This window comes from Leptopilina boulardi, unplaced genomic scaffold, assembly GCF_019393585.1.
Source record: "Leptopilina boulardi isolate dan_hultmark-lab unplaced genomic scaffold, ZJU_Lbou_2.1 LbouV2_342, whole genome shotgun sequence".
NCBI lineage: Eukaryota > Metazoa > Arthropoda > Insecta > Hymenoptera > Figitidae > Leptopilina > Leptopilina boulardi.
The window spans coordinates 1,405,923-1,425,314 of NW_026137910.1; the positions used below are offsets into that span (position 1 = coordinate 1,405,923).

The 19,392-nt window shown below is 23.4% G+C and overlaps 4 protein-coding genes across 4 annotated transcripts; 2 read left to right on the forward strand and 2 right to left on the reverse strand.

Moving 5' to 3' along the window:
- LOC127286066 (haloacid dehalogenase-like hydrolase domain-containing protein 2) lies at positions 1–2,455 on the forward strand. The gene is made up of 4 exons (XM_051312361.1): positions 1–382; positions 702–1,001; positions 1,145–1,355; positions 2,131–2,455. Exons 1-4 carry the CDS (start codon positions 288–290, stop codon positions 2,293–2,295), a joined length of 771 nt encoding a protein of 256 aa, XP_051168318.1. The 5' UTR covers positions 1–287; the 3' UTR covers positions 2,296–2,455.
- A 285-nt stretch (positions 2,456–2,740) lies between these two features.
- On the reverse strand, positions 2,741–12,436 carry LOC127285886 (WD repeat-containing protein 48). Its single transcript, XM_051312093.1, has 11 exons — positions 12,160–12,436; positions 11,351–11,567; positions 8,756–8,968; positions 8,291–8,586; positions 7,230–7,415; positions 4,897–5,211; positions 4,719–4,821; positions 4,449–4,614; positions 4,082–4,273; positions 3,720–3,966; positions 2,741–3,645 (listed from the first exon to the last, which is right to left on the reverse strand). Exons 1-11 carry the CDS (start codon positions 12,205–12,207, stop codon positions 3,583–3,585), a joined length of 2,046 nt encoding a protein of 681 aa, XP_051168050.1. The 5' UTR covers positions 12,208–12,436; the 3' UTR covers positions 2,741–3,582.
- Positions 12,437–12,788: 352 nt separating this feature from the next.
- LOC127285887 (uncharacterized) lies at positions 12,789–16,328 on the forward strand. Its single transcript, XM_051312094.1, has 5 exons — positions 12,789–12,923; positions 13,749–14,012; positions 14,727–15,378; positions 15,539–15,811; positions 15,962–16,328. The coding sequence occupies exons 2-5, from the start codon at positions 13,768–13,770 to the stop codon at positions 16,160–16,162; spliced, it is 1,371 nt and encodes a 456-aa protein (XP_051168051.1). The 5' UTR covers positions 12,789–12,923; positions 13,749–13,767; the 3' UTR covers positions 16,163–16,328.
- A 237-nt stretch (positions 16,329–16,565) lies between these two features.
- On the reverse strand, positions 16,566–18,552 carry LOC127285883 (uncharacterized RING finger protein T02C1.1-like). Its single transcript, XM_051312089.1, has 3 exons — positions 18,033–18,552; positions 17,346–17,560; positions 16,566–17,088 (listed from the first exon to the last, which is right to left on the reverse strand). Exons 1-3 carry the CDS (start codon positions 18,104–18,106, stop codon positions 16,793–16,795), a joined length of 585 nt encoding a protein of 194 aa, XP_051168046.1. The 5' UTR covers positions 18,107–18,552; the 3' UTR covers positions 16,566–16,792.
- Between the last annotated feature and the right edge of the window lie 840 nt (positions 18,553–19,392).

Below are 19,392 nucleotides of genomic sequence, written 5' to 3' on the forward strand. Positions count from 1 at the left end.
AACCCTGTCTGTGTATGCTCCGCCATGTTTGTTTTTATTTTCGTTTAAAAATGTCACTTTTTAAACTTCATTTTTTAATAATTTAACTCAAAATTATGTATTTTTCAGAGAAAAAAATTTTAGACAAAAAAAATCTTTTCTCATTTTATAGTAATAAGGAAACTACCAATTCACATTTTTCCATATTAGGTCACGTGGGAGGTTCTCACATACCCTTTGTGTTTGTTACATTCTTATAAAAAATATACCTTATTTACATTTATAACTCGTCTGTTAGATTAATAAAAATGAATAGACAAATAAAGGCTGTTTTAATAGATCTTAGTGGCACTTTACATATTGACAATTTAGCAATTTCAGGAGCACAAGAAGCATTGAGCAGGTTATGAATTTTAATTTTTTATTAATTATAATACATTTCCTATATTTTACTATTTTTTACAATTTATTTTTAAATTTCTTTTACTTTTTTTTATTTTCTATATACTTAATTTGACAAAAGTTTATTTTTAAAAAATTTTTATTTTTTAATGTAAATAATAATAGTTCAGGTTTTTTTATATTCGCATTACTAATTAATGAATTATAAAAAACAGAATTAATTATTATAATAAATAATAAAAATTTTTTATTTATTTATGAAAAATAAATTTCTTTTCATTTTTAATTTTAAATAAAAATATTTTTAAAAAAATTCTCAGACTTCGAAATACAGACACGAAAATTAAGTTCGTCACAAACACAACAAAAGAGTCAAAAAATGTTTTGTATAATCGATTAAAAAATCTTGGATTTGACATAAAGAAGGAAGAAATTTTTAGTTCATTAGCTGCGGCGAGACAAATAATAATTAATCGTTCTTTAAATCCATGTCTCTTAATTGATTCAGCAGCGATGGAAGATTTTGATGATTTGATAAAATCATCAGAAAAACAAGATTCCGTTGTAATTGGTTTAGCACCTGAGAAATTTAATTACGACGATTTGAACAATGCTTTCAGGTGGAAATTATTATTAAAATTTAAAATTATATAAAAAAATTATATTATAAAAATTTGTAATAGTATTATTAAAATTTTTTTTCTTTATGCAAATTTTAAATGTGTAAAATAGGGTTCAAACATCTTAAATTTTTTTTTTTTAGATTAATCTTGAATGGAGCGTCTCTTATAGCCATTCATGAGGGTCGTTATTACAAGAGACCTGATGGTCTTTCATTAGGACCCGGTGCATTTGTAAAAGGTTTAGAATACGCTACAAATATCAAAGCCGAAGTAATAGGAAAACCGACTGCAGAATTTTTTAGAGCTGCACTACAAGATATTTTACCGGAAGAAGCCATTATGATTGGCGATGTATGATTAAATTATTATTTACACCTAATGCAAAAATATAACTATTAGAGATTTAATCCATTATATTTCGACTAAAGTCCTTGTAGACAAATTTTAAAAAATTATAAGTAAAACTTACTTTGCAAGAATAATTTCAAAACTATCAAGATCGTGAATTAAAAAAAAATTTTATTGGAAAATATGAATTTAAAGTATATGAGGTACTGAAAACTGTTAGTTGTTCAGCCAGTAGAAAAAATTTGAAAAGAAATATTCAATTCACTATAAAAGTGTTAAGAAATTATTGACATTTATTAATAATTAATTTTATTATTATTAGATAAATGTTTAAAGATATAAAACAGAATTTTTTCGAGCTTTTCTTTTTTCTTAATAAACATAAAAAATTTTGCAAAGAAAATTGACACTTTGCTGATTTTCTCGATTTTTATATGTTAATAACTTTCTTGGAGGAAAATGAAAATTTAAAATATTAAATTTAATCATTATTAATAAATTTCAATAATTGTTTCATACTTTTGTAATAAATTGTTTTTTTTTTTAAATATTTTCTACTGGCTGAATAACTATAAGTTTTTAGATTTTAAATTCATTTTGTGATCTTGATATTTTTTAAAATCATTCCTGTAAAGTATTATAATTTTTTAAAATTTGTCTGCGATGACTTTAATTGTCTTAATATTCAAAAAGTGTTTAATATTAGATATTATGAGACTTAAGACACAAAAAATATAAATAAATAATAAATTAATAAATGGACTTTTAATAAATGCAGGATGTAAAAGATGATATTGCTGGAGCGCAATCTGTGGGAATAAAAGGAATTTTAGTACAAACAGGTAAATATAGACCTGGTGATGAAAATACTATAACACCACCACCGACAAAAGTTTGTAAATCCTTTGTCGAAGCCGTGGATGTAATCCTGAAAAATTTATAATTCATTCTTAAGAAAAAATCGAACAGACGCAGTCGATAGAAAAATCCGAGTCTTTTAAAAAGTATTTCATTTAAAAAAGTGGGATGTAATATTTGCATTACATTTTTCAATTGTACATAATATTAATATTTCATTAAATAAAAAATTTTTTAATAAAAAATTTTTGTAACTTATTGTAAAATATGAATTTATATTTTGTGAAAATGAAAACGTATTTTTTCAGCCTGTAGAAAATATTTTAAAAAATATATGGACGATTTCATGTAATAGTTCACATTTTTTAAATACGCTGAAATATGAATATTTAAAAATCTATTTATTTTCAATGACACAGAACTTTTTAAATTAATTGAATTGAAAAAATTTTTGCCAAGAAAAAAAAATTTAAATAGTCAGATCAATTAAAAATATAATTATTTTCCGGGTTAATTAATAAGACAATAAATAATTTTTCAGGTATGGTATACAAACCTTACTTTAATTTAAAAATACATGAAGATGAAATTTAATGATTATTATATACATTCAGTTTGATTTTAAATTATGAAAATTTATTGTACAATGTAAGACTCGATGGCACGAAGAAATGGGAGTCACAACTTAGTAAAGCTAATTATATCAATTTCTATTTACAAGTTGATTTCATTTTTTTTTTTTTTTTTTAGTTTTTTCTCTTTTTAAATTAAAAAGTAAAATTGTAATTACAAATTACTTGGAAAATTGATTCAACAAATTTGTTTTTTCTTCATCAAAAAATAAATAAAATTTCGAATCAGAGTAAAATATACGTCATCACTTTTATCATTGAGAATAATTTCAAGAATAAAAAAATACAATTGATTACAAAAAAATGATGACGATTTCAAGGAAGATAAAATGCAAAGAAATATATATATATATTCCTCTTACAATTTGATTAAAGGTATTATTCCCTAGAAAAATTGAATTTTTAATAATTTCTGTTTTTCATTTTGTTTGCTGTTTCTAAAATTGGTAGAATATAAGATTTTCTACTAATTTAAAGATGTTTCTTTTTAATCATATGAATATTTAAAAAAAAATTATTTTTTATAAAATATGTACGCGCAAGTCTTGCAGCAATTTTAATGCTGTTTTTTTTTTTGTAATTACCGCGTACAATTTAATTGATCCGGATTTTATATGTATATATTTTTTTTCTATATTAAATACCGATAGGAATAATTGTCTACTTTGTCACCGAAGAGAATCAGGAACACTTGTGTAATGATCATTTTTTTTTTTTTTTTCTAAAACACGAGTCTTAGTTTATTTGACAGGTCGATAATGAAGCGTCAAGTCCGTTGAACTTTTCCAGATAAAATGTCTCACCTGTAAATAATAGAACAATTAAATTGTTAATGTTGAAAATATTAAATTATTATTATTTTAAATATTAATCTTACAGTTCTCAAATCCATTGATGGATCTAATAATTGATCGTTGCACAATAATTCAACTTTTTCTTCAGCCAATGACGAGTTATCTGCATTTGAATCAGTATTCGCTCTATCCCCAGCAGGAGAGCCACTGGAAACTGTATTTCCTCCACCGGCTACTGAACCAGAATCACTTCCGGCTCCTAAAACTTTATCGTACACATGCTCGGCAACTTTACGTATTTGTATGAAATCATTAGCTATTAGGCGATCCCTTTGAAGAAAAAGAGAAAACAATTTTTTTTTTAAATTCATCCACAAATCTATAGAGTAAATGTTAATATCACAATGAAAAAAAAAATGTTATTATCTCCTCTGTTTGCACTTACTTTTTTAAACTCTTAACACCAGACGTGGAATGTGGTAAGAGATAAAATGGAATTTTAATGAATTTTGGTAGATTTTTATCGACTACAATATCTCGAACCCATGGCGGAACAGTGTCATTTAAAAGAACACCTTCCGTTTCACCTCCCGCGTCTTGAACAAGTAACCTGTATAATGTTCTACCTCCCACTTCACTGTAATCAGTCAACAAAAATGTGGGATAATTATAATGCAAATTTAAATTAGAGAAAACATTATAAAATTTGTTTAAATATAAATTTGTCCTTATAAAATTCAAATTAATGAATTTTAGGAAAGATTAATGCATCCCATTTATTTATTTAATTAATGTAAACAAAAAAAATGTACCTGAAAATAACTGGCGTGTGTCCCGGTACCGAAAAATAAGGATTTCCACCTCGCGTATGTCTTGGGACATTACCATCGTTACTATTGGTTTCATTTTCATCGTCCGCGTGTAAAGGTCTCCACCATTGTTCCAAAAGGGCTTGTAAAAGTAGATTTCCATAATTGACTGAAATAAATAAATATAATTAGAAATTATTATATTAACAATTTGATAATTATAATTATCAAAAATAAACACAGATTTCAAAAAAAAAAAAATTAGATTTACACCTTTTTGATCGACAGCATCATCTTCAGCTAGGCCAGTTTCTTTTGCCGAAACCCATGCGGAAAAGCAATCGTTTTCATCTTGACCCAAATGAATGGTTAACATCTAAAAAAAAAAAAATTAACTAGAATTTTCTTCTTTTTAATGTTTTTGAAATGGAAAAAAAAGAATTATACGAACCCCTGTTTTTAAATCGACATTAAACCAATTGGGCACAAAAACAATTTTATTACGATTTTTCACTTCCTGTTCGAAATCAACGTGACCCAAGTCCTCGACTTTGCAAGCTTTCAATACATCATAAAGTGATACATTTTCCTCTGTGTCTTTAGTCAAGACATGCCGCCTGTCATTTAAAACGTAACATTGTCTTATCGCTGGTCCACCCAATATCCTTTGAACTGGATCAGAATTTTGTGGTATAATTCCACCTACCGCATTGCCAATTCCGTCAACACAATAATCTCCGCATTGGTCTCCCCTAAACGAAATACTCTAGAAAAAAAAGGAAAAAATAATAAAAATATAATTACATTTCTTATTGTCAAGAAAAAAAAGAAGAAAAAAATTAAAGATATTCATTATGAAATAAATAATTTTTTAACAAGCGATTAATTAATGAATTAACAATATAGTGATAAAATAATTAATTAATAAACCATATCACATTTTTCGTTATCTTTTTTTTAATTTTAGTTATCTTAGTACAGTTTTTTTGTATTTGCATTAAACAATTAATTAATATTATTATTTTTATGAAATTTTATATTTCACAAGCAATAATTGCGCATTAAAAAAACAATAAAATTTTTTTTTTAACTTCAAAACTTTTCTGAACTCATTAATAAAAAAAGAAAAAACTTTTTTTTTATTTTTTTCTAAGTCCCAAATTTTTTTTGTACTTATAAAATTTAATTATTATACCACAAAAAAATTTTTTAACTGTTTAATTAAAAATATAAATTTAAGTTCAATTATATAAGAATTTTTGGTTCAGTTTAAAACTTCAAGTTTTAGGATTAACTTTTTTAAGGAAAAAAATTTAAGAAATTAATATTTTTAAAATAAAGCAAAACATCTTCGTCAAATTTTAAAATTATATAAATTATATTAGTATAAAAATATTCTCTAAACCTCAAATTTTTTTGGAGGTACGAAAAAAAGTTACAATCTTCAGAAAATTGAGAAATTTTTTTCAGCACTGACCCAAATTGATTAATATAAAAATGTAAAATTTTACTTTCACAAATATTCGTAAAAAGTTTTTTTAACAGAGAAAATATTTATAAGTTTTTCAGATAAATATTACAGCAATAAAAAATAATTTCACAAAAAATAAAAAAGGTTTAACTGTTCTTTTTTTTTTTAGTATAATAAATAGGGCTGATAAGAATCATGATTTTTTTAAAAAAAAAAAATACAATTTGTTCGATTTAAATCAAATTTTTTTTTTAAATTACGTCACATTTTTCAAAGGTTCATTTCTAAATTAATAAAAAAAATAAAAACATCAAAGAAATATTTTTGTTTTTATCAAAAAAAAAAAAAAATTACATTTTTAAATTAAAAACTAAAAATTTTTCAACAATTTATTCTTTTCTTGATTTCTAAAAAGTGAATAATTTTGTAAAACATTAAAAAATTTAAAATCTTTTTTTTGTAGAAAATATTAATTTTGAATTAATAATATTGAACTAAAATTATCCAAAAAGAAATCTTCTTTAAAATGTTTTGATTTTTGCAACTTTAATAACTTCATTTATTTATTTAACTTTATAATAATAATAGTAAAATTGTTCTAATAAATCAAATAATAATTTTTTGATTACTCTTTTAACTAATTATAATAGTTTTTACGTAATAACAAAGATTTTTAAACAAATATTTTCAGGGTTACCACATGTCTGAGAAGTCAGGGAAGAGGCAGATATTTTTATTAAAAACACTGAAAAAATATTAAAGAGCTGAATTTGTAAAAAAAAATTCCGAATTTTGGAAAAAAAATAGAGAAATTTAATACAATTTTCCATGATTAAAAATAAAAAATATATTTTGTCTGGAAATCAGAAAAAAATTAAATAAAATTTTCGTGGCAATTCTGATTTTAAAAATTCGTGTTTTTAAAATTTTTTATTTTACAAATATCAATTGAATATTCACCAATAAGTTAAAAAATAAAAAAAATATACAACATTAAATGTGAAGAATATGTTTAATATAAACTGATTTAAAAAAATTGTTGAAAAAATTTTAATGGGGACAACTTTTTGATTTAAATGTGAATAACTCATCGATTGAAGGAGAGTCTATTTTGTAATGTAATATTCAAATTTTGTTCGATTTAAAAAAAAATGTAATTTTGGGAAAGTGAAGGATTATAGCAATAAAAACTTCTTTTACAAAAAAAAAAATACAAAAGGTTTAACTGTTTTAGTTAAAAGATTAAAGAAAAGATGAAATTTAGTGTTGGTCAGTCGCTTATAACTTTAATTGTATAATAAAATATTACTCACGTAATTATTAATTGTAGATTCACTAGTTGCCACCCAAATACTGGACTGGTCTGGGGTCATAACCATTTTTAAGATAGGAGCTTTTTCTTCACAAATTAAACTGTATCGTTGTGGATTCTTTAGTTCTGTCATTATTACTTTTTTATCTCTACCACCCGATAGGACATGACTGAATGTATCGTTCACCTGGCAAACAATATTTTGTCTATAAAATTTTGTGATTATTTAAATTTAAGTTTATAGATGAAATAATTGTATTCCTTGAATGAAAACGAATCGAATGGTATATATAAAGTTTACATTTGAAGTAAATTTAATAAATTAATGAAAGTTAAAAAATTCACATTTTAGCTGAAAAATTTTGTATTTATTTAAATTCAAGTTTAAATAGAAAATAATTGTGTTCCTTGCATTGAAACGAATCGATATAATTGTAAATAATTATAAATTATATATTATTTTTTATTAATTTTTAGAAATTTCAGCTAAAATGTGAATTTTTGATTTTTTAACTTTCATTAATTCTTTAAATTTAACTCATATCTATAGGTACTAAAATGTTTATATTATTATTATATTATTTTTGTACGTTAATTTCAATGTTAATGCTATCTCTATGAGCTAAAAGTTTTGAACGTTCATATGAACGAAATTTGTTTTGCTACTTCTTTATGTACGAATTTTATTACAAAATATTGTTTAAAATATCTAAAGAGAAATTATTAATTTAATAATTGTTTAATTTACTGTTTTATTTTACATGATTATAATTTTTAATAACTTATAGATTGAAAAAAATATTTCGTTCATATGAACGTTCAGAACTTTCGGCTCATTTCTCCACGAGGAAGCAAATTTTTTTGCTGATCGTAAAGAGGAAGCAAAATGTTCATGTAATAAACATCTGAATTTACAATTTGTTTAGATATGTACATAAATTAATATTTAAAAAAAAAAAAATTAAAAATTAAAAATTATTCGTTCAGAACTCCAGACACATAATTCTGATTATGATCAAATAATATTTTTTTTTCTATTTGAAAAAAATTTCAAATATTTACCAGCAGTGCCCAGACTCCTTCACTGTGTACTTTTATTGTTTGAACACAACGTTGTTGGCCGAGAGACCATAATTTAATAGTACCATCGGAACTAGCAGACAAACATTGTGTGCCATCTTTATTGAGAACTAGTGCCTTTATGTTGTCCGTGTGACCTCTTAATTTCATCAATTTGTTACACGTCCTCGGATCCCAAACTCGTAATACTTTTTCCGTACTGCCACTAACAATTACCGATCCTGACGGATTCATAGCCAAACTATATATGGAATCTTTATTCCCAGAAAGAGATGATGCTGCAAAAATCAATGTTATTCTATAATCTTTATTTTCTACGAACATAAATTAATGACAAAGTGTTCATTAAAATTTTTCAGTTAAAAAAAAAACCATTGAGAAAAAAAGATATTTTGATTTTTCAATTTAAAATAATATATATAAATAAATATTTTGATATTTTCTTACTTGTTACGGTATTGTTACTTGCAGTTAAAGCCGTGAGAGTATTAACATCCCATAGAAAAATTGCTCTATCCAACCCGGCACTGGCAACTTGTTCCTTATCTTTTGCATAGGCTAATGACTTAACATAATCTTTGTGCGTTCTTAATGTTGACATACAAAATCCTTTATGAGCACTCCACACTTTCACAGTTGTATCTGAACTCGCAGATATGACTGGGGAAAAATTAATTAAAAAAATTAATTAAATTAAAATTTCATTTGAATAAATTTAATTTTGTATCAATGGAATTAGAGGTTAATTAGAATTAGAATGATTATAAATTTATATCGATAACAATTTTAATCAATAAATGCTTCAACTAATTTAATTGTAGATTTATTGAAATTTGATCGAAATAAATTTTTTTTTGATAAATTCAAGCTAGAGCGAATTGAATAATTTATAGAAAAGATGAAAATCTGTAATTTTGTGTTTTATAGATTAATAGAATTTCAGCAATGTTAAAATTCTTTTTAAAGTAGGTAAAAAATTATTTTTCAACATTCCTGAACTTAAATCAATGTTTTTACATTGTAAACTTGATTATTTTTTTTATTATTTCATTTGCAAATTAATCGAAACATATAAAAAGTGAAAAAGGTAATAAATTATCAAAACAGATGAAATAGGTGAAAAAAGGTGAATAGGTGATGATAACCTGTAATCCCTTTTAGAGGAAAAAATTGCACATCAACGATTGACAAAAAAAAAAAATTTTTTTCATTCTGAAATAATTAATTATTTGTCTACAAATTTTCCATTTAAAAATTGCTGATCATGAGCCAAAAGTTTTGAATGTTCAAATGAAAGAAATTTTTTTACAACTTCTTTAAGTACGAATTTAATTACAAAATATTGTTTTAAATATCTAAAAAGAAGTTATTTAATTTAATAATTGTTTAATTTACTAATTATTATAGATAGATTAAAAGAAATATTTCGTTCATTTGAACGTTCAAAACTTTTAGATCATTGTTGATCAAGAAACGTTAAAATTTTTTTTTGAGACACAAAGTATATATTTTTTTCTTCTAAGATAATAAATCTTGTGAACGTTCACCTAAGTAAAATTGTTGAATTTTCAAAGATTGACAATTTAGATTTTTGAAATTAATTGAACTTCAAGTGATTTTTAATTAAAATTTTTTTTAATGATTTCTGTTACTAAATTTTTTTTTTAAATTGCAGACAAAAATACAATAATTTGAAAACTTTTTAAGTGAAAAATTGTTACAGATAGTTGAATTTTCGAAGAATATAATAAAAATCATTAAAAATAATTGAATTTCAGGAGAATTATAATTGAAATTATTAAATTTCAAAAAATTTTAGATATAATTAAATTTTAGAAGCTTTTAAATTAAAATTTTTGAAAATACTTGAATTTCAAAAGATTGTGTTAAATTTCAGACAATAATTATAGTAAGAGAAATTTTTGGTGATTTCTGTTGATGAAGAATTTATTAGAAATCACATACAAAAATTTAATTCAAAAAGTTTTTAATTAAAAAAATTAATTAAAATTAAATAATTAAAAATAAAAATCGAATTTTTTCAAAATTTTTTCAAAAAAACTATTTCTTTTTACGAAACTTTTAAGCCTAGCCCGATAATGGGCAAACGATTTTTACAATATTTTCAGAATTTTTCAAAAATTTTTGAATTTTGAATTTTTTAAAAATATTTTTAGTTTTTTTTTTATACTTCGTATTTTTATGTATTTTGATGCGCTGATTATGAAAATCATAGTGACAATAACCAAAAATTTGATTTTTATGGTGAAAACCATAAAAAAGTCCCAAAATTTATGATTTTTTTCGTCTATTGGGTAAAATATGCAAAATAAAAAAAAACTTCCAAATAAAAGTTATAAATCTTATTAAAATAAATTTTTTATATCTTATGTATTTTTTTTTAATTTTGCATATTTTACCCAATAAAAAAAAAGAAACCATAAATTTTGCGATTTTTTATGGTTTTTACCATAAAAATCAAATTTTCTGGTATTGTCACTATGATTTTCGTAATCAGCGCATCAAAATACATAAAAGTACATAGTATAAAAAAAAACCAAAAATATTTTTAAAAAATTCCGAAAATATTGTAAAAATCGTTTGCCCATTATCGGACTAGGCTTAAAAGTTTCGTAAAAAGAAATAGTTTTTTTGAAAAAATTTTGAAAAAAATCGATCAGTACGACAAATGAGAAAAATGACTTTTTATCATTAAAACTCAAAAATTTGATAGTAATATCGTTTAAAAAAAAAGTTCGATTTTTTTTTTGAAAAGAACGTTTAAAAACACACATTTTGAAAAAAAGACTTTTAAAATTGATGCATTTTTAAAGAAGTTATGAGTATTCAAAAATTAAAAGTCATGAAAATTCTCCAATTTTCAAAATTCCATAACTCGAAAACGGCTTGCTAAAAAAATTTGAAAAAATTCATGGAAGCTATAGTCTCAATTAGTACTAAAAGAAAAAAAATCTCAAAAAATCGGAGTTGCAATTGCATATGGATTTACACTTTGGCGTGGAATACATCTTATATACTTACGATTCTTTCCTCCACAGCATAAAACAATATCATTAACCCAATCTGTATGATGCTCCAACGATTGAATATATGGGTCATTCATATTTGTGCAATTCCACATTCTGATTATGCTGTCTCTGCCAGCAGAATATAACCTATGCAGATTGGGATCATATTGCAAGGAATTCACTCCTGCACGGTGTTTCCTTTCCACTTCATCTCTTATAACCATTGAAACCTGAATAACAATTTAAAACATTCAAACTGGATTTTTTTCCAAAATTAACATTTCATTAATTTTAAATTTTATTATTTATCTACGAGAAGAGTGTATAAAATTAAAGAAAATTTTATTTCTAAATTAAAATGGAAATTTTTTTTTTATTGCAAATCTGTATTACTTTAAATAATAATACAAAAAAATTACTTTCAACATAAATGAAATAAAATCAATTTCTCAAAACAATGAAAGAAAAATCGTGTCATTTTCCTGAAAAGTCAATATTCTTCAATATATATAGAATTAAATAAAATTTAAAACAGAATTTAATGGAATAACTCAAAGTATTAATAATGGATTTAAAAATAAAAATATTTACGAGTTTATTAACAATAATAATAAGTTTTGTAAAAAAAAAAAGTAACAAAATATTGTTTACATTGCAGAAAAATTAATAAGAAAGTGTTATTTGCTTTATAACCTCGAAATTTAAAAGTATTTTTTTTTCTCCTTCACATAGGAGAAATTCTATTTCTTTTTAGAGATGAAATACAAAAAACATTAATTTTCAATTAGTTTTTTTCTTTTTTTTTTAATTAAAAAATCATACCTGTACTTTCTTTCGGGCACTTTGCCCACCTGTCTTGTGAGTTGCCATTGCGTTTTGTAAATTCTTTTTTTACTCGCAGCTACAATCCAGGAAAACATTCGAATACTAATGAATTTTCACAGGATTACATATGTTTGAAAGATTGTCCATTTTCTTGAAAAATTCTTACATTATATATGTATATTATTAAAACTAATAATGAACCGCGTTTTCTTTAATTAATTACCGACGAGAGAATATCATAATTATTTCTCCAGCCCAGAGTGGGATATGAAGAATTCCAAAACGTGATCACCGGAATTCTCCATCGATGCGCATGCGTTAATTTACCAATTCTTATTGGTCAAAAATTTTAAAGCGCGAATTTAAATTTTAAAATAGATGTGTAATCTTTTCTATATTTAATATAATAGTTTAATATTTAATCAGACATTAAAATATTTTTAATGAATGAAAAGGAGAAATGATTTTTTACATTTTTTTTCTTTTTTTTTTTAGTAATTTATGGCTAACTTGCAAATTTTTGATCTATTGAAAATTCAGAAAGAAGAAAAAGCTTGTTTTCAATTGTCTGAGAGGAAATATTTGCAATTCTTGATCTACCCAACCGTTTACGAGAAAACCGGCCTTGCCGGCGTAGAATGACAGACATGAATCCTGATAACTAAACCAAGAAGCTAATTATTATCGATCTCATTTGTTTATATTTATTAAAAAATCAATAAAACATTTCTTTTTTTGTTGACCTGCATGATTAAATTCAGGTAAGTTTAAATTAAACAAAATTAAATGTTTTTTAAATAGGTTATTTTTTTTATTTTTATTCAATTGTTTTTTATTTTTCACGGAAAAAATCGAAAACTTTTTCTAAAATAGGTAACAAAACGACTTTTATTAACTTTTTTTTTTTTTTATTAAATTATAAAAATATTTAAAAATTTGTTTATCACATTTAGATGTAAAATATTACATCAGAAACAATGTGGATTTAATTAAAATATATTTAAATAAAAATTTTTATTCTATAATATTAAAAAAAAAAATTATACATTTATATCTTCATTAAAAATTGATTTAAAAATTTCGATTTTCTTTTTTACTGTTTCTGCAATGATGAGAATGATGTGAGAGGCTGATAGTAAAAATGATTTAAAATAACATTGGGAGCAAAAGTGGGATAAGTGACTTGGGAGCAAAAACGGGTTAAAATGATTCGTGTAATTTATTGATAAATTCATTATATTATCGATTAAAAAATATTAATTATAATAAAATATGCATTTTTTCCTATTATTAATATTTTTTAGTCGATAATATAATGAATTTATCAATAAATTACACGAATCATTTTAACCCGTTTTTGCTCCCAAGTCACTTATCCCACTTTTGCTCCCAATGTTATTTTAAACCATTTTTACTATCAGCCCCTCATGTAATATTTTACATCAAAACGTAATGTTTGAATATTTTTATAATTTAATGTTTTTAATAAAAAATGTTAATTAAATAAAAAATTATATAAAGCCAAGAAAAAAATTCTTCTATAAAAGTCAATAATTATTTGTAAAATATATAATTATTATTTTTAGATAAAAAAAAAAAAAAAAAATGAATCAATCAGAAGAGATATTGGAACGTTTAAAAAAAATTGAATGCATATTTACATGGGAATTGGAAACATTGAATGAAATTGAAGACGATTCAAAAACTCATGACGATGAAAATTTTGTACCATTATTATTATGGATTCGTTCCTTAGTACAAGTGTATGAGAGTGTACAAAAAAAGAATTTCTCCGAAGCAAAAGAATCTTTAAAATTAGCAGAAGATACTTGGAATTCCGTAAAAGAAAAGTAAAATTATTTAATTTATATTTTTAATTTAATTAATTTATTAATTATTAATATTTAATTATATATAAAACAATATAAAAATTTGTTTTAATTTAAAAAAAAAATTAAAGAAAAATATATAAAATAATTAGGTAATTTATATAAATAATAATTGTTATTCAATTTATAAAAAATTATTTATTTTGGTATATTGAAACAGGAAAAAATATATATATATATGAATTTTCGAAACCAGTACCGTTATTCTCATCAGAATTTTATTAATCTATAATAAAAATATTTTTAATTTTGAAAAATTCAATTACAGATAAAAAAAATTTACATATCGTCAAATTCTGACAATTTAAATTTTTAATTAATTATTAGTAATTAAATTACTATAAATATTTTTTCAGAAAACTTGGACCTTTTTTTGGTCAATTCTAAAAAAAAATTTTTGAATTATTATTATTTTTTTTATTACAATCATGCTCAAAATTAATTGACGATGTGTAACTTTTTTTTATCTGTAATTGTAGGTATTTTTCAAAATTTAAAAGACAAAAAAATTATTATTATTATTATTATTATTATAGATTAATAAAATTCTAATGAGAAAAACGGGATTGTTTTCGAAACGTTAAAATATGTACATATTTTTTTCCAGTTAAAAAATACAAAAATTTATTAAAATAAATAATTTTAATTTTAAAAAACGAAAATTTATTAAAACAGACATGAAAAAGATGTTTCTCTAAATGTACTAGAAAACATTTACAAGGGCACAAAATGTTTTTTATTATTAGAGGAAAATTGTTTCGATGAAATTGATGAGATTTTAAAAACTCTTCACAATGATATTGACTATGAAAAAAATATTATGGACAGAAGTACATTAAATGGCTGTAAAAGTATTGCATGGTCAAAATATAAAGAAGCCGGTGAATTTGGAATAAAAAATGTTATTGAATTCAGTCAATTATCAATTAAAGACAATGGAAATTGTGATGTATGGCATTTTATATTGGGAAAAAATTTACGACGATTAAGACGAATGGAAAATTTTTTAACTAAACCAACAAAAAAAGAAGAATTGGCATTTCAAAAAGCTTATCAATTATCAAAAGAGCCAACTTTTGGTATTTATCTTGCACAAATGCATAAAGAAAAGAGAGATAGAAATCGTGCTTTGAAAATATATAAAGAAATTTATAATTCAAAGCCAGAAAGTGCGTCAATTAATTTACGTTTAGCGCTTGGTTTTATAAGATTAGGATGTCTTCCATTAGCGAAAAAATGTCTCGATTTTGCTGAATCGCGAGTTCCTGATGATTCCATGTTTTTGCATTATAAAGGAATTTATTTGGAGAATATAAAAAATTTTAAAGTAAGAAATAGTACAATTTGATTTTTAATTCACGATTTTTGAAAAAACAATTTTTTTGTTAATTTTTAATTATATATAATTAAAAATTCAATTATTTAGAATTAAATTTTTAATTATAATTTAATAGAATAAAATAATAATATTTAGATTAACTTTACAGGAAGCTGCAATATATTTTAAAAAAGCGAGTACTGGTTTCAATTACGGAGCCGAAAATTCATTTTTAAAATGTCAAGCAAAATCTGGAGAAAAATATGATTTTGTAAAACATTTAGAAGAAATGTTGGTAACTTATGTAAAATATGAGAGTAGAATATTGGATATTTATTTACAATTGGCGGCTTGTTATTACATGTGCAATCACGATCTTTCAAATGCAGCAAAATATTATTTACTGGCGTTTGAAAAGTTTCCCAATAATTCAATATTTGAGGTAAATGAATTTTACTTTTATAAATATATATATATATAAAAAAGCTCAAGGATCTCTATTTATCCATGTACAAAAATATAATATGTTAAAAAACGAAAGAAATTATTTTTTTCAAACAATAAAAAATTAATTCTTTTTTTTCTTTTTTAGTTACATCAATGCATTCTTGGAGGGCGAACTTGTATTTATACTTTTCTTTCAACAGATTTTTTGCCAAATGCATTTTCTAGTAAAAATTTAGATATTGAGACAATAAAAATTTGTAAAAAGTTAAAAGAAATTTGTAATAATCGTGAACGAAATCAACAAAAGGAAACAGAGTTGAATTTCAGAAAAATGAGTCTTTCTTAAAATATGTATTAATTTTTGTTTCATTATTTTATATATTGTTATCTTGTTAAGAAACGAAAGTTACGTTCTTTTTCATAGTATATTAAAAAAAAAATTATATTATACAACTAGAATATATTCTGATTATGTATATTTTATACAATAAAAGAAACAAAAATTTATAAAATCATAATGTAGAATTCTATTGAAAATTTCACAATTTTTATGAATAACCTCGCGAATTTATAATTTAAATAAAACTTCAGAGAAAATGTAAATGAGGATAAAAGATGGAAATTTTTTTCATAAGAAAAAAAAATGCGCTAAAGAATATAATTTTTTGGATGAAATAAATTTATGTGCCCTTCTACAATTCAGTGGCTCAATTTAAAAATTTAACATTTTTCAATAATAAACTTCCCAATATCAAAAAATCACAATTTATTGAAGAACTTTTAACAAAAATTAAGAATACAAAGACAAAAAAAAAATACACCTATAGAGAAAAAAGAAAAGAAAAAAAAAAGATAAAAGATCATTATTATATAAAGAAGTAGAAACGAAATTTAATAATTAACATAATCAAATAAACAATGCATTAAATATAAATAAATCCTATAATCACTAATGGAAATTATTTTTCATTTTCAATCAAACTGATTTTATCTTTTTAATAAAATATTCTTCTGTTGGAAGTTCTGATGAACTTAATTCATCTACATTAACTATTTTTTTTATCAAATTTGGATTTATTAAACTTGTTGTTCCCTCAGAATTATAGCCAGATTCTTGTTCTTGAAAAAGTCCTTCACTCTGAATTTCTTTTTCGGGGACAGTTTCCATTTCAATTTCTTCTCCAGGAATTGATAAATTTTTATTTGTATTTTTAAAACGCTTTCGAATTTCCGCATCGACTGCAAATGAACGCTCAAACAAATCTTCAGAAACTAGAAAAAATAAAATTAAAAAATATTCATTTTTATTAAATGTCGTTTTTATTTTATTTACTCTCCCTGCAGAACAGGGTTCGAGACATATTTTCCATTTATTTTAAACCTTTTTGACTTCGTTAAAAGAAAAACTAAAAATTATTTAATTATCACTAACAAATCCCCACGTCGCTAATTTCTTTATCTTTTCCTCGGTACTCCGAGGTTTATTATTGTTCTATTTATAATTATACTTTTTTTTTTTAAATACTCACTGTCAATTTGATTGTCAAGTTGAAATGCATTTTCGACTACTTTAAATTGCTCAACAATTTTTTTCAATCTATTATTCTTTTTAGTATAACGACGATATATGAAATGAAAAAGACATCTTGGACAATTTTCCATTAAAATAGTTTGTTCTCGAATACATTTTTTGCAGTACGAGTGACCACAATTTGCTATGTAGGGTTTAGAAATGACTTTCTTGCTATAATAAAAAAAAGTTTATAAAAATAAGTGAAAAAATTTTTATGTAATTGTTGTGATTTCACATGTAAATATTCTCCGCAGATTTTCTCACAAAATAAATTTTGATAGATTGGACTAAAATATTTTGTAGAGAAAACAAAAATACTATATATAAGGAATCACTGTTATGCATACCAAAGCATTAATATTTTATCAAAAATATTTTTAAAAAAATTTCATATTTGAGGAAAATTTGTCAATATGGCGACAATGTGATTCCAGTTCTTTTTACAAATAGTCAATTTTTGAAGAAAATTTTTTTGGACAAAATATTAAATTAATCTGGCACATGACAAAAAACTATTTTTGAGTTCTCCACAAAATTTTAGCTCAATCTATGAAATATTTTGCAAGAAAACCTGCGGAGAATATTTATATGTATTATGTGAAAATATACAATAATTATTTGATTCAGTTTTTATGACATATACCAAATATAGCAAGCTAATTCTCGTCTTATGACACAAAAAACTTCTCGAACTTTATTTAACTTCTTGGCTTCCATGACTCTTATAATACGAAAAACAATAAATATGAACAGTGTGACAAGTTCACGAGAAATTTTCACTATATATACTCGAATGTTAATTTTATTTATTTAAAAAACTTTGTTACAATTAACAAAATGTGAAAAAAATGGTAGTCGAATAACATATTAAGCGTCTCATTATACAAAATAAATATTTATACTAAATGCAAATTTTATTCATAATTAATCAACATTTTATTCTTATTCTCCTTTATTTTTTCTTCCACAAAATTATATCATTATAAATCACATTAGTTCTCTCTACCAAATTTTTTATTTGATATGATGCAACTAGACCATTTGGTTGGCAGAACTAAATTTTTTTGTTCAATCGTTTTGTTCGGTCTACCAAATATTTTTGTTTCACACAACTAAATTATTGTTTTTAAGGGTATGTGGGGCAAAGGACGTTTTTTTGTAGTTTGATACAAACATGGCGACGCATACACAGATGTTGCATGAGTGCAGGGATGGGTAAAAGGGCTGTGTTCGATATCATCTACATAGCCCGCTCAAAAGTTGCTTCTCCAATGGGACGTGGACGAAACGTTCCGTACTGGCGTCACAATGCTACTCATTCAAGGTGCTTATATACCTCAAATTTCGATCAGATGAACATTATTTCTGGACCGTGAAAATGCGTGAAAAGTCATTTTCACGGCGGGTATTTTTGAATTGTTTTAAACAAAAAATGTTTTTTTTAAGAAATATAATATTAAATAATTGTTTTAATATGTAAGAACACTTTAAAATAGTGATAGAGAGATGATTTGATTAAAAAATTTAGCAAATTTTGCTTTAAAACGTTTTCTGCTACAAGAAAGTGTAAAATGACGATGTTTGTGAAATGGTTTGTACAGTGTACATGTGTACATGTTTCTTTCAGTTATTCGAAACAATTAGTTGAATTTAAATTTATTTGATAAACATTTCAACTTACCGATTTATTTTCAGCACTCATTATTTATTACAAGTTAAAAAGAACCGACATAACATAAACAAAACTCTGAGAGACACTAACAAGGAAGAAGCACTGTACAAACCATTTCACAAACATCGTCATTTTACACTTTCTTGTAGCAGAAAACGTTTTAAAGCAAAATTTGCTAAATTTTTTAATCAAATCATCTCTCTATCACTATTTTAAAGTGTTCTTACATATTAAAACAATTATTTAATATTATATTTCTTAAAAAAACATTTTTTGTTTAAAACAATTCAAAAATACCCGCCGTGAAAATGACTTTTCACGCATTTTCACG